This window comes from Neolamprologus multifasciatus, chromosome 2 (assembly GCF_963576455.1).
Source record: "Neolamprologus multifasciatus chromosome 2, fNeoMul1.2, whole genome shotgun sequence".
NCBI classification, from domain to species: domain Eukaryota; kingdom Metazoa; phylum Chordata; class Actinopteri; order Cichliformes; family Cichlidae; genus Neolamprologus; species Neolamprologus multifasciatus.
The window spans coordinates 29979998-30004527 of NC_140440.1; the positions used below are offsets into that span (position 1 = coordinate 29979998).

Genomic DNA, 24530 nt, shown 5'->3' on the forward strand with positions numbered 1-24530 from the left:
AGCCTTTATAAATGCTGAAACACTGAGAATGATTCAGACCTTTGATGGTGCAGATAAAATAATAGTCGTTATAGTCATACCATTGTGACATTTTTCAAAGCCACCCAGTGGCAGGGCTGTTCTGGTTGCTGAGCATATGTTTGACATCTCTGATATAAAGTAAATAAATCTATAACGTGCCGAATATTTGAGCTGTTAACTTTTCTCTCATTAGAGGAAACAGAAAGCTGCAACGATGAACATAACAGATGTCAAATTCAGGTAGGACAAAGACTGAATCGCAGTTATGGCAGAAAACGTAAACATACAGCACACAACATTGTGACAGGCCATATGAATTAATAGAGAAGTAATCAAATAGATGGATGTGAACTTTTTTTCCTTGGACGGATAGCTGAGTTGAATGAATAGACAGATGGCTGGATTTAATGATGTTTCTCTGATCCATTAAAATTAATGAAGTTTTGAATGAAAGAAAAGAGTCACTGTCTTTACTGCCCATAAGCATGTTTTCAAAATTCACGATGGTTTATAATAAGGTTTATAAGAAACCTAAAAAAACCCAATTCTGTCATCTATTATTTTTTCACAAATCGCTGAAGTGGTGACAGGATAAGTAACAATAAGGTGCGGCGTTATTAGTATATGTATTCATGTCTATGAGGCTGTGCAAGTTCCTGATCTAAAATGCTTATGATGACAACATGTTTAAACTTACATTACAGACAACATATTATATGCAAAACCAAAAAAATAATCAGATACCACTGTGTAACATTACAAGTCTTCTTCCGTCCTGTTTGCTTCTGTATTTGATGATTTGAAGCTGAATTAAGTTTATAAGTAATCCATTTAACATCACTTTGCACTCTGCTTCTATTCTGTCCATTTGCTAACCACGGAGCCTCGAGGCTGTCAAACAGAAAGCCTCAAGTCATGATGCCCTGAGGCTGCTTAATAGAGGGCTGTATCTCTGGGATATGACATAATGGACATGGACAGATTGGTCTGTACTTCATGCAGTCATTCTGAGCCTGAGGCACTGACCTTGTGTAATTCTCAACAATGCTTGACTAAAAGCTTCAGAAAAGCTTTGGGGAAGGTGTTAACTGTTTCCTCTGGAGAAATACACATTCTGTATCTCTGTTTTATTCTTATCTTTCTCAGATTTCTTTTAAAAAAAAGCTTCAGACTAATCATTTAAGGTACATAAGATTATATTTTACATAATTTTATATAAACATGTTTACCGTTTGCACATTTCTTGTGCTGTAAATAGAATTTGTTCACTCTGTATGGCCTTTTTTCTGCCTCACATCCAAAAGACTTCCTTCTTTTTATTATTGAGAGTCAGGTGTTGAGTTAGTGAGAATAAAGCCGGGTGAGTCATGTCCCATGGTGCAGAGACCTGTCACTGCCACCATTGTCACTGTCGGTCAGTCTCCATTTCCCCCTTGCTGCACTCTGACATATCCACAGCACCCTTTTGCCAGCCTGTATGTGTGTATGTGAACGTGACAGCTTCTCCTTCTCCCAGGGATATCACGTGTCCAACTGTATGCTGTTTTAATAATTCTAATCTTTACATGGCAAAATGTATTATTAAGGGTTTCAGAAACTTCAAAAAACTTCAAATATTCTCATTATGTTTAACTGTAAGGTCTGGTAGATCTTTGATGTTACTTGTGCATCATGTAAGAGCCACATGCAATGATGCTTTAAATTAATAATTCCGTGTGACCACTGATGAAAGCACTGTGGAGGCATAAGACAAAGAAATGAAACAAAAACTATAATCAAGCTGAAGGGGTAGGCAAGTGTCTTAAGTAAAAATTGAAAAATTGCGATAAGACAAGTGTGTACTGTTGGGTCTAAATCAGACCCCGCTGATTCCAGAACTTATTCCCATGAAAGAAAGACAAGGCAACAGCGATCGATCTTTTTACTTGCAAGGGGGCCCTTGTCCGTACCTCAGTACATCACAAAATGACCTCCTCGACTGGCCCCTCTTGCTCCCTTTTATTGACAACGTTCACACAATAAACAATAGTTTACAACACGTACCTTCCCCCCGTAACCCCCCTTGGTTACAAATGACAAGGCACTGTGTGTGTGTTATGTGAGAATGTGTGTGTGTGCACGTGTGTGTGTGTGGCACACTGCTGATCAAAGGGTCATATAACGTAAAAGCACAGGAACATCCTTGGTCATGAAGAGGGCAATCTCCCCTCACCCTAGATAACACAATGAAGCCATACAAAGGGGAGGAAGTTTACCACATCAAACAGACCTTCACAGAGGGTGTTCCTGTGGTCAGAAACACTACTGCCCCCCTCCCAGAATCCTAAGGATCTGGGGAGGGGAGGACAGAAGGGATTCTTTAAACCTATGTACAAATGGCAAACATAAAATGACAATATTTAATAATTCACCCTGACATTTCCCTCCTGTTTGTCATTTTATGCTCCAAATTATTCCTATGTAATATATTCTCAGCCATGCACCTCTTGCTTAACATTTTCAGCGCAGGCGTCATTTACACACAGGCTTCTGTCGTGTCAGTAATTTCAGTCATGTCATATTGTTGCAAAAGTACGTAATTAACAAATGTATTGGAAATCATCTTAGTCAACATTGATCTTATACAAAGTAAAATGCATCCTATACATAAGCAAATCAGTATCAACAACACAAAAACAGGAATTAAATTTTTCAAAAGAGGATGCCACCAAGGACTAGACATTAACCAAGCTATCCAGCCTTATGGTGCATCTACTCCTGTCGTGTAATTCATTATGTATTTCTGCAAGTAAACAACTGAATATCAAAAGTCAAACAAGAAGAATCATCATTCTCAAAAATCATATGTCACTACAATCCAACTGTATACAGACATATGCATTCAAACACATCAGTTGACTTCATTGTTTGTCCATGTGGCTCTCAGCTTACTTCAAAGCTGTAGCCTGGTCAACACTCCTTTTTATGACTCCTATCAACCCCCCAAATCTCACTGTAGGCATCCTGTGGGGGTTAGAGTCAACTGGTGAGTTATCTGCATTTACAACTCTTCTCCTGTCCTGTTGTCACCACAGAGAAAGCTTTGTAAAGGAAATTGGATCAAGCTGTTTTGATCTTCTTGGCTCAAAACCTCAAGTGTTCATGATGTAGATGTAGACAAAAGGCTTCTCTGTTTACATCCTTCTTGCAGAAGACAAAAGAATAGGTGATGTTGCACAAATTCCACGGTAAATCTTCAACTTGGACTAATCCATTGTCCTTTATGCACATAGGCAATCGGCCTGTTTCCAGTTCGTTTAGCTGTTCAATATCCTGCAGCGAGTCATATTCTTTGAGTCAGACTAGCATGTCTGTCATACCAGAGCAGTTCACCTTCCCAGCTACTGGTGAATCAACTGTCCATTCAGGTTCAGAGCAGTTGAAAAGTTGGCAGTATTCCAAGTACGTTTACTCCTGGATGTGTTGCTAAGGCAACCAAACAAACTGTCTCGCTCTCAGTGATGCTATATGGCCACAGTCCAGAAGAATGTGTAGCCAGTGGCATCACAAGCATAACCATTGGTCTCGTTCTTTAGGTGAGCGGTTGTGTTCTTAAACTGCCACCAGTAGTTGTTGAAAACCCATGTGGGTACTGGGTGTGGTTTGCTCTGTCCCAGTGCGCTCCCTGTCATCCCACTCTGGGTCCACAGGCTCAAGAAGATGCACAGCACATTCCCAGCCATTCTGATGAGTACCTGTGGCTCAGTTGTTTTCTTCACCGGATTGAGACGAGGGGCCCTGGAGGCTTTCCCCCCCCTTTGTACCCGGACTTCCTGCCACTTACTCCGAGCTGGCCTGGATGTGTGTCACCTTCTTGCAGTGCGCTTGATGTATCCATGTATTCCTTCCGGCAATCTTCACTGCTGTGGTCGTTGTCAGCAGCACCTGATAGGAACCTTCCACCGCGGACTGGACCAGCACTTCCTCTCCATGGCCTTATCAACATCCAATCTCCAGACTTCAGACTCTGCTCCTGCGGAGAAACAGAATCATCTGGCAGATCATTTGTTCTCATGACTACTTTACTTTTAAACATTTCAAGCATCTAATCTGCTAATATGCTCTCCTCTTCTGCTTTTCTATCATCACTACAGAGGACTAGAACTCTAAATGCTCTAACATATATAATCTCAAAGAGTCAGACCATTCTCTGTTGGAGGAATCCTCATGTATATCTTAATTAATTCTATACAGTCTAACCATGTCCTGCCTGTCTTCCTAATCTTAACTTTACTGTTCTATTAGTTCTCTCTGCCTACAAATGCAATTATTATTATTTATTTATTTTTTTTTTTTTTTAGTATTTAATAGTCCTAGAGTGAGTATAACCTACTGCTGCCATTATCCCCCCTGTGGAGACATTGCAAAGCCCATGGCTCAAAATAGCAGCAGTCTTGTACAAATTATTAGGCAGTATTGGTTTATCACACAGATGATAAACACCAACCTGCAAACTCGCTCCTTCTGTAAGTCACAACTGTTTTCCTGCTGTAGGTGAGTGGCCTACATGTCTGCTGATGTTGTACTGCCAAAATGTTAACACCATGTTTACTAAAGCTGCCTCTTTTGCGATGTTATCTGCAAAAACTTTCCCTAATGCAACTGGATCTTTCCCTCACATGTGTGCTGCACATTTACAAATGGCAATTCCACTGGTTAATAACACTGCTTCCAGCAGATTTTGCAAGAGTTTGGCGTGTTCTACAGGTTTCCCTGTAGAGGTTGTCAGACCTCATCTCACTCACTGCACTACAAGGAAATGTAATGTAGCAAATGCACACTGGCTATCAGGGTATATTGTCTCTCTGCAGCTTTACACGTTTCCGTTAAAGCTAGCATCTCTGCTGCTCAAGCAAATATAAAACTTGTTAGTTGTCCTGCATAGATAACTTTCTCACTGTCTACTACAGTAAAACGTGTTCTAGTCTGTCCCTCTGCTGTCGTAAAACTCAAACCATCAACAAACCAAACCTTTCCCTCAATGAGTGGCACAGCTATTGAGTCATCCCTCGACTTATACTTCTTCTCCACGTGCTCTCTACACTCATGAGAAGTGCCCTCTTCTTTCGTTGGCAAAAAGGGTTTGACAAATTCAGAATTGTGTACCACTTTATGGTTATGTTGGGTTGTGAGAGTAACAGTAACATTAAAGGCAAGTGTCTTGTAGGTGACAGAAATGTAAGTTTAGTCTGCAGTAGTAAACATCTACCTCATGTGAAACTAACAATGTCAAAAGGTGAAATAAACTATTTCCTGAAACATTGTACAGCTTAAGCTGCTGCACATACTGATCTCACGCATGGAGGTAAAGCACAAGCAACTAGAGCTAATCCTTTTGGATAGTAAGTTACTGGCTTCACTTGTGGAACAAGTGCTGTTAGTTATTTTACAGTCACCTGGCATTTGTGCTGTTCACAGAACCACAAGTCCATCGCTGGACCTCCTCTGCGCTGTCACTCTTGGAGCTTGGCACGCTCCCTCAGGTTCTCATGTTCCAACGCTCCTGGAAGCCCAGTAGCACAGCTCTCAGCGCGATGCTGCTGTGCTGGAGGTGATCTCTGATCCTCCTGAAGACTCTCTCCAGGCCTCAGCTTCCATCTTGTGGGCGATCCTCTCAGTCACTCCTTCTCGTTATGGCACCTCACGACATCTACAAATTAAAAAATGACACTTCTCTCGCCACACGGCTTTTGCCATGTGTCAACTCCCCAATGAGACATGTACAAGAATGTTGCACAGTCTCCCTAAAACAATCTCCAGGGTTTGTTCCTTGGAGCAGCTTCACTCCAAGCTGTAACCCTGTGTAAAAAACATTAGTCGGCAATTAAATGTTTTGCTTGTTTAACTCCCAGCTTCAACCTGTATCCTAGAAGACAAAGTCTTAAAGTTAAAACAACCTCACATTTGCATCCAACTGCAGCTCATAAGTGTAATAAAGTATTCAGCATCACAGAGACAAGTATCATTGCAGGTTTATTCTGAACTCATTAAACTCCTACTTTTTCCCATAATTTGTTCCAAATCATTGAACATCTCAATGTCATTCCACATTGTAATCAGTGACTTTCCTTAAGTTTGTCACTCACCATAAGCCCAAATAGTGGTCAGATAACGAGCATCATGTAACTATTCTGTAACCATTACCCATCTGTTCAATTGTCACTTGTCTGTCTGCTGAATCCTTTAGCACTCTTAAGGAAAAAACAAACATTAGCCAAACACACAGTTCATCCTGGTCAGGTGTCGGCCATCCAGATTCCAGAGGAGCTGTGAAAAGTCATAAAGTTAACACTCACTGTGGAAAAGTAACAATGTTCTCATCACAGTATATCTCAAACTGTATTAATTTCTCCCCTGTAATTTTCACATTTTCTCCAACATTCTCTCAACAACACAGTGTAATTCCATCATCAACATATAGCCAGTTTCCTTCACACAAAATCTCAGTAATCCTGTGGTAGAAAAACATAATTAAGTTGTGTCCTGCTATAAATCACATGATCAAATCACATGATTAACCATCTGCTGTAAAAAGAAATGTAAATGTTAGCGCTGCGCAGGTGTATACACTCTTTCTCACAGTAATCTCTGTGAGCAACATAAGGTAGTGAATAACACACCCATGGTAAATTCACAGACACAGAAAATTTTAAACTAAAAAGGTTAAATTTGCAGAGTTCACATAGTCATGTGACCCAAGTTTCCTCCTGTGGTCTCCTTCTGTTCCTGCAACAGAGACACACACAGAGATACATCCACACCTTTGTCAGGTGGGGGTTCACTTCACACAATGGTGTTAAGTCAGTCAGTCTTGTCAGCTTCCCCATTTAGTTTAAAATTCTCACTCAGTGATTCTTTGCAGATTGTGGAAATTATCGTCGCATTTGTTTCCACACTCAGCAAATTGACGTCATTTCAAAAAGAAAAATAATTTAGACTGGATTTCCTCGTTGAATCCTTTTGGACAGGAACTTATTTCCTAATTGTCCCAAATAAGTGGCTTTCTCCTGAGCCCATTTTAATTTTGGAGAAGCTCACTTTTCAACAGTTTTCTCGACGACGCTTCGATTCTAATCGTGCAGATCTGCTTAAACAGAGATCATCAAACAAAACTTCAGTGCACCATGAAAGTAACAAAATAAAAGGAAATAAAGAAAATAAAGGAAATGAAAGGAAAGAAAAGGCCTTGTTTAAGTCATGACACGTGTTCTTCATGCCAGGGGGATAAATCGTAACAACCCAATTGGCAGGCTCACCTTAGTAACAAAAGATAAATCCACAGCCAGTTTAATCTCAATCATTCATCCAATCAGCCATACACTCAACATACAGCATAACCCTGTTGTCTTAGCACATAAGTTTCTTCTCATGTAACTAAATGTGTGCCATGTTAAAACTTCTTCACACACCAGAAACTCACAATCAGCTCACTCATCTAAAACCTCTCATCAGCGTTCTGTTTTTCTCCTCTATGATGTAACCATCTGTCCTCCTATAATATTCAGTCCACTAGTCTATGTATCACTTTCATCTTACTAGTGACTTGGACAAGATGACAAACAGAATCTCATGCTTAAGGTGCTGTCTAGTCTTCATGAGTATCATTTATTGTGTATATGTATGTAGGGTTAGTATAGTTAATGCATTTTCTGTATGTTTTCGTGTTCCTCTCTCATCACACTTTCATTAATCTCATCACTGCTTAAAACATCACACATCTCTCTCTGTTTTTTTGTTTTGTTTTGTTTTTTTTAAACTGTACTTTTCTCCGAACAGAAAATAGCATTACAGCTGTTTCAGACTGAGAAACACCAAACACTCTTCATGCTGTCATTCATCCACACAACTATTTTATTTCTCTTTGTCCACTGGGCAGGTGATCTGCAGTATCATGTCTGCCCCAGCTGGATACCTTTTCACACACACCGTGACGTCAAACACTCACTTCTGCTTAGATCACAATTATACTTCATTAATTTCGACAACGAGATCTGCATCTCCATAGGGCAGGGTGTTATCACCTGGCCCTTTACCTGTGTATTGTGTCAGGGATGGATATGTGGTTGTAATGTTTGTGTTCACTAACTTTACTTTCTGTTTCCTGCCCTGCCTAGTCTGTCTTAGACTCGATGCTGCTCCTAATGCCTCTCCATATTCAGCCTTTAATTTCTCCTCCTCTTCTGTCTCTGCTCTCTCACGCTCTTCTCTGACTGTCTTTCTCCTAACATTCTTGCTCTTTCTAATGCTTTTTTACGGTGTTGTTCTAAAGTAGTTGCAGTGGATTGAGCTGTGGTTTCATCCTCAGGTTTCACAACTACTGCTTGCAATATTGCTCTTTTAACATTCTGTGTTTCTCTTCTCTTTTGAGCCTGCTCCAGCCACAACTTAGCAACTGCTAACTGCAATTCCTTCCTCTGCTTCACTTTTCCTGTTTTACCTGCAACACTTACAGCTATCCTTTCTACAAGCATTTTACACTTAACTTCCACTAATGTCCCTTCAAATCCATATTTTTTCCACCAACAATCTACATACTGCGTGCTGCCCGGTAAAAATTTCTCCATAAATTTTACATCTCCTTCTAAGGCAGACTTACACATTTTATTCCCCATTATAACAATTCTTTCAAGTTTGCGGCAGGTAACACCTTACCTCAAAACCCAGGCTATGTGTACACAACAGGTCACAAAATTACGTTAACACCGCTTAGGTTTCCTTTTGTGTTGCTGCGTTCACTTTACTGGCACTCACACACGCATACGTTCATTCACACTTTTTAAGGCCTATAATCCTAAACTGTATATATACCGCGGCGAGCTCTTTCCTCCTTATCTATTGGTGGAGAAACCATACACTCAACGCACTCATCTGCGGAGTCCTTTTTTATTTTATAGAGCTCTATCCTCCTTATCTATTGGTGGAGAAACCATACACTCAACGCACTCATCTGCGGAGTCCTATACACTCAACGCACTTATCTGCGGAGTCCCATACACTCAACGCACTTATCTGCGGAGTCCTTTTTATAGAGCTCTATCCTCCTTATATATTGGTGGAGAAACCATACACTCAACGCACTTATCTGCGGAGTCCTTTTTATAGAGCTCTATCCTCCTTTCGGCGGAGAAACCAGGCAGCTTGCGTCTACACGCACAGCTAGCGTGCCTCTGGACCTGCGACCTATCCGCACAGTCACAGAGCCGCTTCCTCTAGGTTCGCGTGGACCCGCGCAACCAACGCACTCCTGTGCTCGCGTGAAACCGCGCAGCCAGCGTTCCTATCTAAAATTCCACATTCATTCACACGGTTACAGAGACGCTCTCTGTTTGCTTACTGTTGTGTTGCGTTTCGTTCACGGGAGAGTCCAGGATCCCGTCAGTCGCCGTCCACGAGGGGAGTTTAGACGCTATCTCGCCGGCCTGGTCGCAAATTTTAACACTCAGGCTTTATCAGGCGTCCTACGGCCTGGCTGTCACAGTCTGTGGCGTGTCCTCTCTCTCCTCAGTGTACGGCAAAAATTCTTGGGCTCCGGCTCGGAGGACCAAATAATGTTGGGTCTAAATCAGACCCCGCTGATTCCAGAACTTATTCCCATGAAAGAAAGACAAGGCAACAGCGATCGATCTTTTTACTTGCAAGGGGGCCCTTGTCCGTACCTCAGTACATCACAAAATGACCTCCTCGACTGGCCCCTCTTGCTCCCTTTTATTGACAACGTTCACACAATAAACAATAGTTTACAACACGTACCTTCCCCCCGTAACCCCCCTTGGTTACAAATGACAAGGCACTGTGTGTGTGTTATGTGAGAATGTGTGTGTGTGCACGTGTGTGTGTGTGGCACACTGCTGATCAAAGGGTCATATAACGTAAAAGCACAGGAACATCCTTGGTCATGAAGAGGGCAATCTCCCCTCACCCTAGATAACACAATGAAGCCATACAAAGGGGAGGAAGTTTACCACATCAAACAGACCTTCACAGAGGGTGTTCCTGTGGTCAGAAACACTACTGCCCCCCTCCCAGAATCCTAAGGATCTGGGGAGGGGAGGACAGAAGGGATTCTTTAAACCTATGTACAAATGGCAAACATAAAATGACAATATTTAATAATTCACCCTGACAGTACCTTCTGGCATCTACTCACACACACACACTTCAGGACATCGTCTACTGTGATGTGTGTAAGCGCTGATTGCAAGAAAGCTTGCACATCCAGATAAAGTAAGGCCAAAGCTTGAATAATTCATTGCGTGTCTCCACCTTGGCCAACCCCACACATCCCTTCCTGGGTACCTGCAGGATCCACAGCTAATAGCGACGCACACAGCAGAGACATAAAATATAACACTTGACCCTCCAGAGAAAAGGTCAATCACTCAATCTGAGAAGAAGCAGGTACAAAGAAAAAGGAGCCATCTACAAACTTTGGTTAAAATGCAGGCCACGTTTTTTTGTCAAGTCTCAATACTGCTGTGGGGTATTTCAGACACGCTGATGTTATCGCTCTCATTGGGGATTGAAGTGTGTGTGTGTGTGCCTATTGCTTTATTTTTTGTGTGCATTTTACTGCATTGTGTGTGCCTTTATACTGTGCACTTATGTAGAGATCTATATGTGGCTTTTTAAGCTGTTTGGAGTGTGAACTAAAACAATATAGCTCACAACAATTAATACACAATGTGTCTAATAGTTTGCACACGTGTATTTTCATGTAATAAATACACTTTTTAATCAAAATGTGTCATTATTTAAAAACTACAGTACAATAAAGCATTTGCATTTGCTCCTTTGCCAGTCATATTGTCCACAGCATCAGTGGTCTGTTCCTTTTTTCTGCAGTATTTTTGCAGACCTTATTTTTTGGGCTATTGCTGTATACTTTTTACCAGCACTGTCTGCTCCTTTAGGTTCAGTCCTCTGATCAAAGCTTCTGTTTTGTATTCACACTCTTGCAGACCTTTCTTTCAGGAAGCTGAACTTTGAAGCAATATGAGAAACTCTCACTCTCTCACTCTTTTTGTTGCAGACTTTTGTGTGTTTTAGTATTGTCTTGTTAATTTTTTAGTGTTTTGGTAGCTCATAAAAGAAGATTTCTTCCCCTTTATTTGATAGAGCAGCAAGAGTGAACAGGGAAAGACATGGAGCAAACTCAAACACAGTCTGCTGCATGGTCACCTGCTCAACCTTTATTGATATATTTTACTGATTTTTTTTGTATTCACTGGTCTAAGCTGACTCATTTTTTCACTTCTATCCAAATGCCGTATTGAAGAAGGATCTAAATTGCTTTCTTCCAGCCAGCTGCTACACTCAGCATTTAGTTTGCTTTATGACTTTTGCCATATACTGTTAATTCTCTAAAAGTTCAGGTTTTGCCTCTGGCACTTTATTAAGGACTTCCCATTCTAACCAACACCAGAGGAGCTTTTCTTTAATATTTAATTAGAGTTCAAGTGGAGTACCAGAGCTGTAGTACAATCAAGGTTATGCGCATGCATTTTCTTTACTGTAAGCATTACTTTACATTCTTTACTGTTCGACTTGCAGATGTAAAGTCAAATTATTTATTTGTTTTCGGTACATTACAGCGAATATAGATACAGTGAAACAGATCCAATCATTTTTATGTGTTTCATATTTTGCTCAAACTGGCGTTTAATCATTGCAACAGTTAGTGAGTTACAAAAAACACAAAAAGGATCACCTACTCTGTTTTGGTTTTGCAATTACATATTTAGCATTAAACAGTTTTCATCAAGGTGTGTAGTTGCAGGCAGGTTGAAGGCTCAGTAGATATATCACTCAACAGCTCCCTGCTGCCACTGCAGTCACTGCAGACTATACCTGAAATACGTCATCTCCCCATTTTGAAGCTTCAGTGTTAGCATCTTGGCTGCTATCATGCTATCATGGGGCATGATAATTGCATTAAAATGCTCCGACCAAACATAGGTGGTAGCTCTTGGCTACATCACCACCTATCTGTGCATCCACCTGTCCCTTAAAGCAGCTTTGCCTCAACTTAAAGCGTTGATAAATTGTAACAGGTTAATTTTACATAAGCTATATACCCTTGTAAAATTATTAGCTATAAAGATCAGTTGCTAAGCATGATCGTTTCTGTGCTAAAGATTGTTATTTTATTATCTAGTCCATAAGGATTGACTCATGAGCTAGTCTCAAAAAGTCACTAAAAGAATTGCAGTTTTTGGCACTTGGCTTCAGTTTTCAGACTGCAAATGCTGGCACAAAATGCAAACAATATTAACTGTATCAGGTGTCAGCCCCATGGTAGACTGGTGTCGTTTAGGTCTCTGTTCTTTTGAACAGAGACAGGCATTGTGCAATTTGCTATTTCTGAGTGCACAGCAAAGCTCCAGGGCGACTGTGAAGAGTAGGAACTGCTACAAGAATAAAGCCACACAAATAAAGGCACATTGGCACCACTTTTGCTGCAAATAAACAGATGTGACAGAAATACCTTCTTGTTACTTTTTCCATCAGCTCTTGCATTCCCCAACAAGATTATTTTATCATGTGGCAATGAATGAATGCTTTAACAGTACCGTCCTCTGCTTTCTTCACAGTGCGGATGAAAGGTTTGATGCCACGTTTCACACCAACGTGCTGGTGAATGCGTCGGGTAACTGCCAGTATATTCCCCCTGGCATCCTGAAGAGCACCTGTTACATCGACGTGCGTTGGTTTCCCTTCGATGTGCAGAAGTGCGATTTGAAGTTTGGCTCATGGACACACAACGGCTGGCTTCTGGACCTCCAGATGCTCGATGTGGACACATCCACTTATATACCAAATGGAGAGTGGGATCTTGTGGGTAAGAGGGCTTCTTTAATCAGAACATTGCAGAACTTTGTAATAAGAAATGCTGCTTAATTCAATCTGTCACCAGAGAGTGAGGTGTTACATCAGGTTTTCTTAAATCAATATTTCGAATCTCTTTTAAGTAAATAAAAAGCTAAAATACTCAGACTTAAGCAGATGTTATACATTATATACATTCACACTGCCCGTTAATAGACTGACATGAGGCCAACAAAATGAGCTATAATGAATAGACTGGAAATGGAAGAAGTTTTGGAAGACCTCTCGAGTGTTTCCAGCTGGGACAGAGTAGAAGGAAATCCCAGTTCCAGGGCTCTGGGGTTTAGGTTAGTTTGAAATGGGTGTGAGACAGAACCAGATGGCATGCAAGAGAAACAGTTTGACACTTTGACATGAGTGTAGCCAAGCCATATGTGAGTGGAGCTAATCACTTCCCTAGAGCTGAACCTTAAGGTGAGAAAATTCTAAAATTCAGGAAAACCATGGCCTACCTACTTTCTACTTTTTTATTTTGCCAAACATTTAAATACAGAGTGAAAATAATAAGGTTGAAGTACAATTTTATTTGAGAAGGGACTGTATAAAATATTAACATAAATGCTGCCATTCAATGCATTGTACCAGAGTTATCTTAAGCTAATTTGCAATCCCATTGGCAGGTCGCATGGTCACATGGTGTTTGGGTTTACATGGTAACAACCATTTAAATGAAGTTCGCTCTTTAGTCCACAGAAACAGATCTGCATTTGTGTCCTTCAGGTGTGCCGGCCAAGCGTAATGAGTTGTACTATGAGTGCTGTAAGGAGCCCTACCCTGATGTGACGTTTACAGTCACCATGCGCCGCAGGACTTTGTATTATGGACTAAATCTGCTCATCCCCTGTGTGCTGATCTCTGGCTTGGCCCTGCTGGTCTTCCTTTTACCTGCAGACTCAGGAGAAAAGATTTCTCTGGGTGAGAGGGGCATGCTGAACACACATGTTAGCTTACTGCAGATATGTATTGATGCATATGTGAATAAGTAACAAAAAAGAAGAATTGATATTGAATATTGGTCGAGTAAAATAAAACAAACAACAAAAGGGGTGTGTCGTTTAGACATTCTTTAAGTTTTTAAATAAAGGAGAGTGTTCAACCTAATAAGAATGCAAACACCCTGAACAGTACATCAAAACTTCAAGATGCAACATGCATTACAAGCATATTTGTCCACAATGAATGTTGTAATGAATTCATGCATTTAAAGACACTTAAAAAAAACACTGAATGCATTCTGTCAGTGCAGAGCATTGATGAATAGCTACCTGTCTGTGAGCAATCAGCAGTTTTGAAGCTGTAACCTACCTTGAACATGTCATAGAGGGCACAATCTGACAAATGGTTGTAGTCACGAGAACATAACTGATTACATACATAAGTAATTACAAGAATAATTTCATACACCAGTGACCCTGATTGCATCATTATGTATATGCTCATGTTCTCTCTCACTGTGTCTCTCTTGGTATCTGTCTCAAGGCATCACTGTGCTGCTTTCGCTAACTGTCTTCATGCTTCTGGTAGCTGAGATCATGCCTGCAACGTCAGACTCTGTCCCCCTCATTGGTGGGTTATATTTCTGTGTCTGTGTGAGTACATGTAACATGTTTAAGCGTGCGTGAATGTTGAATCAGGGGGAGCAAATGAGATTGGTATGCCTTAGAAGATAAAGCATACCGATGATTTTGTTTAGCTTCACCTGATACTTACTGATTATACCTCTTTGTCAAAACTTTATCATGGCTTCTGAAAAATGAGTGACAGCAGCAATAACAGGATAACTTACATTCACCTGCCACTTTATTAGTTACAACTTGTTGGTACTACTTCCGATTCATCTCAAAGGCGCTCTATTGGATTGAGATCTGGTGGCTGTGGAGTACATTGTCATGTTAAAGAAACCAGTTTCGGATTATTTCAGCTTTGTGTGCTGGAAGCAGGCAGAAGATGAGTACATTTTGTTCATAAAAGGAATGGACTCTATGTTCAGTTGGTACTAAAGGGCCCACAGTGTGCCACCACCATCACCACCACCTAGAACAGGATGGATCCATATTTTCATGGTATTTATGCAAAATTCTTGCCCTGCTGTCCAAATGTTATAACAAAAATCGAGACCCATCAGACCAGCCAACATATATATATATACAGTATATATATAATATATAGTGTGTGTGTCTGAGTTACTGTAGCTGTCAGGGCATGAGTCTTTTATTACTCACCAGCCGTTAATCACAACATAGGTGTGCTAATTTCTTGTTTGGCTTAGTTCATTTTAATTGTGTTCTGATTAATTCATAATTTGGTTTGTTCTGTCTCAAAAAACAATGTGGTTTGGGTCCACTTACCGTATTTCTAGACAGTGTACATCTTGTGTTTTTCTATTGACTCTACCTCCGTATAGATACACACTTTCTAATAGCAGCCTAATTTTGTGCTCCACTTCTACCATAACCTTCTTTTCTTTTCTTTTCTTTTCTTTTCTTTTCTTTTCTTTTCTTTTCTTTTCTTTTCTTTTCTTTTCTTTTCTTTCCTTTAAGGCCCTAACCTCTTCTCTTTTATCTTTTTAAAAAAATATATCCTAACAAATAATAATGAAACTCCACCTACACACTTATCCTACCCCCTCCTCTGCTGCTTCCTGATAAGAGTCTCTCTCTCTCTCTCTTTCTCGCCTCTGTTTTTGGTTTTATTTACCTTTGTTCTCTGTTTTGTTGCACTGTTTTGCACTGCTTTTATTCACCCAGCTTCAGTTCAAATGTGCATCTCTTCCCTTTAGCAAAATAGCGTGTTGTAGATTGAGGAGAATTGCTTTCCTTTCATGATAGAGTGTAAAATCAGCCTAGTTTATTCAGTCTTGTCTGTTTCTAAATGCTAATAATTATGAGCATCTAATAATAAATGAGGAGTAAGTGGGAAAAAACATGCCACAAGTAATAAAATGATTGATCTCATACATAACTCTGGGGAAAAAACAATTAAGCCTTGTTGATTTTCTTTGTGTGTGTGTGTGTGTGTGTGTGTGTGTGTGTGTGTGTGTGTGTGTGTGTGTGTGTGTACTAAACAGCTCAGTACTTTGCCAGCACCATGATGATTGTGGGAATGTCTGTGGTGGTTACAGTTATAGTCCTACAATTTCACCACCATGACCCTCACGGCGGGAAGATGCCTAAGTGGGTGAGTGACTGAAGCTTATATTAAAAGATAATCATCATGTTTGTGTTTGAATGAATATGTTAACGGTGCCTGTGTGTTGACTTTCCCCTTTCTTCTTTCAGATCCGTGTGGTTCTGTTAAATTGGTGTGCCTGGTTTCTCCGTATGAAACAACCTGGCGATGAGCGCAAGCGGCCGGGTTACAAATATCGTCACACCTCCCACCACCACACCTCCAGCACCAGCTCCATAGAGATGGGAACAGTACCAAGCCTTACTGTGCCGATGTCACAGACGTCCTGCCCACCCTCAGGCACCTCCAATGGTTCCATGAGTCTCTACTTTGGCAGTTACCATCCTATAGAAAGCCCACACTGTCCACCTTCTAGTGACTCTGGGGTAACGCTTGGGGGGCATGCCCACAGCTCCCCCAGTGATGAGGCAGAGCCACATGTCAGCAGTGGTGTTGTAGGCCTGGGGATGGGAGTGGGCCTCCCCCCACCAGAGATCCAGCGTATTTTGGAGGAGGTGTCGTACATAGCTCAGAGGTTCCGGGACCAGGATGAGGCTGAGGTGATCTGCAGTGAGTGGAAGTTTGCAGCCGCAGTAGTGGACCGGCTGTGTCTCGTGGCGTTTTCTCTCTTCTCAATCATTTGTACCTTCACAATCCTGTTGTCTGCACCCAACTTCATAGAGGCTGTTTCTAAGGATTTCACATAACTGGTTACAACAGGAGAGAAGGAATGAAGAAGGTGTAACAGGGAGAGAGAGAGTGTAAGAGTGAGGACAGTGGAGAGGGCATAAATGTACATGGTCCCAAACCAACCAAATCTACTGAATAGGAGCTTCAAAGAGCTTCAAAGAGCTTCAAAATGTGGTGCAAATAAATGCAAAAGCACCTGCATCATGCTACATCATAAAGGTCAGGAACATTTTTTTTATTCTTTCTGTCTTGATATAAGAAATAGATTGATAGATTTTCTTTAAAAGGAAAAAATATAACCAAAAAAACAAACAAGAAAACTCAGAACACAGAAAAGCAGTGAGAAAGCAGAGGACAGCATTGCATAGGTTTTTATTACATTAAGTAAGTGGAAGACACTACTAACTGTCTTTACCCTGAAACTAGTGTAAACATCATTGCTGTCCATTAAAATCACCTCTCCAATGATACAAACTCCACCACAGTCCTCTTTGTTAAATATTATTCTCCTGTCCACTTGCACCACCTCAGTCTGAGTTCATACACCCGTTGTTTACCTTTTAAGCTAATAAGGAAGTCACACATTACTTCTGATGATGTAAATCCTTGTAAAAATGTTTAGTGTAGTTACTAAAATGAGATGTTTCACTGTGAATCTTAATGTTTTCTTGTTCACGTAGATCAACAGAGCACTGAACAAAACTTTATTGTTCTTTATTCATCAGTTTAGGAACTTCTCACTTTGTCTTGCCTCTTCATTTCGAACTATAGAATCTGTAACGTAATAAGAGCTGTTTGGGACAGTGAAAAATAATGTTTATGAAATATCCAGTGTATTGTATTGACAGCACTGTGTTGACTGGTATTTATGGTTGTTGACCAGTAAAAACAAGATGAACTGGTGACTTTTCTTTTTCGAGTACTGTAAAATATCACATGTTGACCTGTACAGTAAATCATTTAACCAAGTGCTCTGACGTGACATGCGCTTAATATTAATTTAACTGTTGAAAACAGGTCACGTAGTTGCACCAGTTTAAAAAACAAGCAATCACTTGAAAGCTGTTAAAGAGTTTGCACTTGTTGGAAATCATACGTGGTTTCTAAGGATGAAGAACAAAGTGACTTTTGAATCCTTGACACTGCTGACACTTGCTGGAGGCTCAATCGCAAACAGAAAATGTCATAACCTCATTTGCCACCATATCACCAAAGAATATAGTATTGATTCTGGCTAGGATCCCAGTATGAGTTTTCCTGAAGGAGCTGAGCAACCGAAAGTGACTGAAAGCTGTAAATGTTTACTTCCACCTCCACCTCCCACCCATGGAACAGTTGCCACCATTCTCTGGTAGTTACAGTCTTTATCTCTTTCATTCTGCCTAAATGTGAGTGTTTTGCTCTCTGTGTTAATAAAAGACTATTTATTCTCCGTATAACAGGCTCTGCATAAATCTGTGGGGATATAATGTGGAAGGAGGCAAACGTGTAGCTTTGTTGCCATGTGAGAGTCACTATAGAGTCTACACATAAAACACAATCACATCTAATCCTTATTGGTCTATTGTTGTGGATATTGAATTTATTGAATACTTTTAATCACAGAATGATCCCAAACAACAAATAATAGTTGAGAATTGCTGTAAAACACATCAAACAGTCCAAGGATCTTACTGGAGTAGGCAAATACAGTGTAACATTTTATTCAAGGATCTGTATATTCTTCTCTCTTTTCAGTAGAGCTTTGGTTTTCTTAGATAGTGGCATAAAATTGTCTTTGGTCCCAGATAAGGAAGGGGAATGAAAAATTGAATGCGGGAGGAAATTAAATATAAATCTGAGCTAAAACCATGACCAAGAATTTGGGGCATGTTTTCCTTCTGTGATTTAGGAAACATGCTCTGATTTCTTTCTTCCTCTTTTCCTTTTTTTTTCTTTTGTGAGACCAACAAAGACATTCTCTAAAGTCCCAACTGTTTGATGTTTTGTGGATAAACTCCAACTGATAGGACTGAGCTAAGACTTCAGGAAGAATGACTGGTGCATTTAAGTCTTGAAGCGATTTTACTGTTGTATGTACGCAGACAGGAGTAGTGTTAAAACCAGTTTACAAGTGCACATTTCCTTCTACAACCACAATTTTCCTGAACTCAAGCACAAATTCATTTTGTTAACAGTAAAAGTATTATCATTTGAAATGATTTGATTCACATGGCAACATTAATTAAAAATAAAACCTTTGTTCAGGTAAATCTTTTGAAGCTTAGAAATTAGGGTGGGCTTTATTTTGCAGGGGTGGATGTGACAAAATAAACCTTTTGGTTGAAGGGTTAGACTGAAAAAAATATCATACTGTGCCTCTGACTATGAAGAAAATCTATACTGATGTAGTTGGTATGTATAGATGATGCCACAGACTGACATGTATACTTTCTATTTACTTTTTTATAAAATTTAAGAACTCTATAGATTCCTCCTTCTGTTGTATTATATAACTGTGATCAATCTCACCCTCGTGCTTGTGTTTTATTATTAATAAATTCAGGGTTATCGATTTGATCAAAATTACACCAAACAGTCACAGTAACAAAAGTTAATCTCAACTTACAGTTGGGGGAAGTAATAATAGGAAACCCTGCAGAATTTGTTAGTTTGCTGTTATCTTTCTCTCCTTTAAAATTATACACAGTTCATTTCTTTGTAAGTAGACAAACTTACAAATTCAGCAGGGGATATAATAACTATTTGCCCCACTGTAGGTCAGAAGGTGGCTCAGTAGTAATCTATGGGCCCATTTACCTGTATGCGCTCTCGATAATACCAGGGCATGTTCCTGTTGAGATGGTGGATGGTGTCCTGGGGATCTCCTCCTAGATCCAGATCTGAATTAGCTCCTGGACATTCCTTGGCACTATTTTGTGACTGAGATGAACCAATACACAACACTCCAGAGGTTCTCAGATGAAGGCAGCGATTGCCATGAGGGCCAGTGCCTTTGTTATCCAATAACTGCCGACACAATCTGGCACATGAGGCCTCACATGGGCCCAGAGAACCAACTTAAGTTCTGATACTATGTCTGATGATTTCGTCTTGGGACATAACAGCAGCCAGGATATCGTTGGCTAACATGTGGAGGTCTGTGTGACCCTAGGGAAGGATAAACCTCCCCAAACTACCATTGACTCATTGCCAAATCGGTCATGCTGGATGATGATGCATGTGGTGTAACATTTACAGTTGCATCCACAGGCTCTTTTACATCTTTCACAGATGTTGAGTCTGAACCTGTTTTAATCTGTGAAGATAATGGCGTGCCAGTGGCAGACCTGCCAGTTTTGGTGTTTGGTGGAAAATGGAAATCAATCTGCGTGGTGCTGGACTAAAGCCTCTCACAGTTTGATCACAAACATAAGCAGCCCGACTGAGGTCATTGTGTTGGACCGGCCGGTTGGACCGGTTCCTCTTTGTACAAAACGTGCCCTGTCCAAAAACCTTGAAGATGCCCTGTGCTGTCCTGGAGGAGCTGGACTGCCTGTGCAGTCTGAATAGGCTGCAGATATGGTTTCATGCTACCCATAGTGACAAGGGCACTAATAAAAAGCAAAACTAGAGGAAAATCAGTCAGGAGAAATAACAGACTAGAGCACCAGTCTGTGGTCACCACTTGCAAAACCATTCCTTTTTAGGGAGATCGGTTGTTTTTGTCTTGACACTGTGCCTGTTGTGACTCTAATTTACACAAAAGCAGGTGAAATAAATTCACACTGGTTTATGCTTCCTGACTGGACAGCAGGATGTCTCTGAAATGTAACTTTTTTGGGGTTGTGCAGTGATGATTAAACATTTCCTTAATTTTCACAGTGAATTTCATTTTGTGCTTTTCACTGAGACAGTAAGAAATGGTTTCTAATAATATATTTTGTCCTGTAACTAATGTCATGCCACTGGCCACCAAGATAAAGCTAATAGGTATGGTAAAATTATAATATAACCACATTTCTCACCAGGCACATAAAGTTATTTTTCATAAGACTGTTTTGAGCGGGGTTACCCGTCGAGTGAATTCACTGGAAATTAAATACTGTATGAATAAAACTGTGAAAACCAAGACATCAAAAAAATATTTTGGACTAAATATATTTAAGTAACAACAATAACAAAATGCTAAGTAAAAATATGAGGGGCTACTAATAAGAATTACTGCAGATGCCTTCTCTCATGGGAGAACTTCCTTCTTTCTGACCATAAGAAGGTCTATTATTCACGTCCATTATTCAATGTTTATTCTCATGCATACATTATTGTGAGTGTGTGTGTCCGTGTAGAACATGTTGAGGGACTAAAGTACTGTACTGAGATATGCCTGCTGCACTGCGTTAGCATTCAAATTACTTATTAAAAGGGCATGGGAATAAAAATGAGTGAAACAGTCCATGACAGCAGGAGTAGAAAGCACTGCACCTCAACGGCATCACTATGAACAAGCTGTTAAAGAAACACGTTAACTTGAAAACTTAAAATCTATTCGTTGAAGTAAAACATGAAACTGCATGATTAGACATTGTTTAACAGCTATTACAGTGGAGGTTTTTAATAATTTTGTCAACATACTATAAGCAGGAGATGCAACTGTATCCTAATACAAATGCACCATTAAACATCGGTGCCAGTTTAAATTTGTAAGTAGAACAAAGAGGGTACATTAATCTCCTTGTTCCAATTGTCTGTGAATTTCACGACTCACAAGTGCCACTTCATCGATCTATCCACACGAAAGCCCACATACTTTTATTCTGCAGTTGTGGAAGTTAGATAATTAGAATTTATATTTTGGTGGAGAACATACGCAAAAGTGTAATTGTGGACATAAACTGAGTTTGGTTTAAAAAAAAAACACACAGAGACACTTTTAGAGAGAAGACACTTAGACTCAGTCAGTGGGAATATTACATAAATGAGAATAAAGAGGGAATCCTACAAATGGAAGGTTTGTGATAAGAGAGCTTCTATATCCCATGTATTCATATATTTTGTGAGTGTGTGTTATGCATAAAAGCTCTTAAGATATTCTGGCTGGGAGACAAGTAACCTCTCTATATAAAGCATACTGTGTTAAAGGTTAATCCCCCTCACTCTGCTTCTGCAAGACAGGCCCTCCTTTGTTTAGCTTTGCTTGCCTTAGCTACACCCTTGAGGTTTTGTGTATATTTGTATGTCTGTGTGCACTCACAGTCTACACACTGATGATGGTATAGTGGAGCAAAAACAAAAAATATAAATAATAAAAATAATTAAAAAAAATACTCTGGGGAAAGTTATATTTGAATCCAGGACTTTAGGTTAGTAACAGGTATGTTATTAAACAGTAATAAACCATAACCATAGCCAACCCTTTATCCATATTAGTGATACAAGGCTGAAACACATACCAACTTAAAATGATTAATTTACATTCACTAAAGGACCCCATATAAGAAGAACTCATATTTCTTTGGTAAATTAAGTACATTTTGTTGTAACATGTTACCACATAAGTGCTGCCAAAAATCTTTTTTTTTTTAACTTCCCAACTGATTTCACTGCAATCTTTTCTTTTACTAACTGGCACTGAAACAAGACCAGAAAACACCAACTTACTGTAATTAAATTGGTTAAAATTCTACCTCGAAGTGTCGACATCTGACATATTATCATCTCTAACATGTTGTCATTATTTGTCATCAAACAATGCAGAAAGACACTGGTGCCATATTGGTACAAACAAACAACCATAACTCAGGCCAAGAAGAGTCTAGGACATCTAACGGGCAGGCAAAACCCAAAATAACAAGGACCTAAACATGCAGCAAACAAATTCAATACTATAAACAAAAGCAATGCAAGTGTAAAAAACTATTAGGGCATTCGGGTCATGTAGGAACATTTTAATCTCTAAATCAGTTTTAGGCTTGGACCTATTCATGAATTTACAGGAAACATAGTCAGGTTAAGTCAGTTCATTTATATCACACATTTAAATACAACAGATCCACAGCAAGCATGGGAGACGCTGTATAATCCATTTATAATGAATTAGAAATCACTCACCTCCCTTTAATTAGAAGTCTGGATGCTCTGGTACTCATCTGATACATCCTCATGGATCAGAGCGCAGCAGTGGTGAGAAGGTAATGGTAAGTTTGTAATATACACTATACATTATATTGTAATATCTTTATTGTTGCTATTAATTATTATCAACATTAATAATTCAAGATTTTTACATCATAGATTTACAGTAAAACATACATGACCAGACCTAAGCAGAGCTCAGTGTACACAGCAGAAATACAGCAGCAGCAGATCCAAGGACTGTGAAAGTAGCTGTTCAGCAAAATTCAGAGATTTCCCCCTGTGGGTGGAAAAAGTCTTTCTGTTTTCTGGCATATAATTTATATTTCAAACCTGTGCAAATGTGTTTTACATTTTTAACCCTTCCTCAAAAGCATTCTCATGCTTTACATCTTCAGATCATGTTGTATATTTTTCAGCATTAAAAGAAATTGGAGGTCTTGGAAAAGCAATCAGACTGTTCCATTAGAACAGATGTCTGCACCCCATTTCATGCGCACCACCTGGTATGTATAGCAAACTCTCAATGATGGAGAGAAAGTCAGCCTGTTAATGTTTAAGTGCCTGAAATACTTGCCAGACCTTCACCTTCAAGACTCTTCTGCGATCACAACATGTGAAAAAGTGTTGTTGTTGCTGCTGATGTGTTCCCCGGTGTTGCTGTTTTATATCGAGCCAGCAACAGAAGCTTTGAAGTCTGGATCTGTTAACATGGAGTTAAAGTGGTAGCAAGACTGAATGTCAGGGCGCCTTCACGTACACACACATGCAAAACTTCTGAAAATACACTCGCACATAAACACAAGCATGCCGGTGCACCGACAACATAAACTCGATCACACATGCTGTGCACAGTGGGGGATTCAGTGAGGCCAGATTGCATTTCAGACTGCTGAGCTCGGCGTGCAAATGATGCATACGTCACAGGGAATCAAGAAGAATTGAACCAAAGCAGATTTTTTTATTTCAGTTTTTCCTGCGAATATAAATTAAAATCTATGAACCTAAAAATGCAACAACAGTATATGACGGACTGAAAATGAATAATTTAGGGATCCAAACCATAAACAGGTTCAGGAAGCTATAGGGGAAAGTCAGGAAAGGGCAGAAAAGTAATAAAATCCATAAAAAAGTTGTGGAATGGAACTTGTGGAATGGAATGAAGCTCAGCTTACCATCCAATATGGGAATGACCTCTGCCTGCTGAACTGCTGGGCCAGCAGTATTATTTTAAAGAAAAATGAAGCTCTCCCTTTGTGTTTGTGTGTGGCAGGTGGATTATGAGTGGGTGGAACTGTGTGTGTTTATGCTTGGTGAGTGGGATTTGAAAGCCAAATGTTATTGCTTTCCGAACACACACACTAGCTTCAATGCACAAATACTGAACATCACCAGAGGCCATTACCATCCCTTTTGCTCCCTCTTCACATTTTCTCATTCCGGTCCCAATTAATCCAACCCTGCTGGATGCTGCTGCCGCCATACCCGAATATTGTTTCTCTTTTCCCTAAATGTTGCCAGGCCACCTGCCTGGTCCTCTGATCCAAGGAATCCCAAACACACAATCTCCCTGTCCAGCCAGCACATTTGTTAGATTAGTTAGAGCAATTTTC

General features: G+C 40.0%; 1 protein-coding gene and 1 long non-coding RNA gene across 2 annotated transcripts in view; one reads left to right on the top strand and one right to left on the bottom strand.

Moving 5' to 3' along the window:
- Positions 1-18242, top strand: part of LOC146524773 (neuronal acetylcholine receptor subunit alpha-7-like) — a 42024-nt gene extending 23782 nt beyond the window's left edge. Inside the window, exons 5-9 of the mRNA XM_085135525.1 lie at positions 12651-12898; positions 13666-13860; positions 14425-14511; positions 16013-16122; positions 16224-18242. Coding sequence (XP_084991651.1) covers positions 12651-12898; positions 13666-13860; positions 14425-14511; positions 16013-16122; positions 16224-16820 — 1237 coding nt within the window. The 3' untranslated portion in view covers positions 16821-18242. The remainder of the gene's footprint in view (positions 1-12650; positions 12899-13665; positions 13861-14424; positions 14512-16012; positions 16123-16223) is intronic.
- Positions 1936-10185, bottom strand: LOC146524774 (uncharacterized). The gene is made up of 2 exons (XR_014869819.1): positions 9395-10185; positions 1936-5710 (listed from the first exon to the last, which is right to left on the bottom strand). It is a non-coding gene; the product is annotated as an uncharacterized LOC146524774 (long non-coding RNA).
- Positions 18243-24530: the final 6288 nt, after the last annotated feature.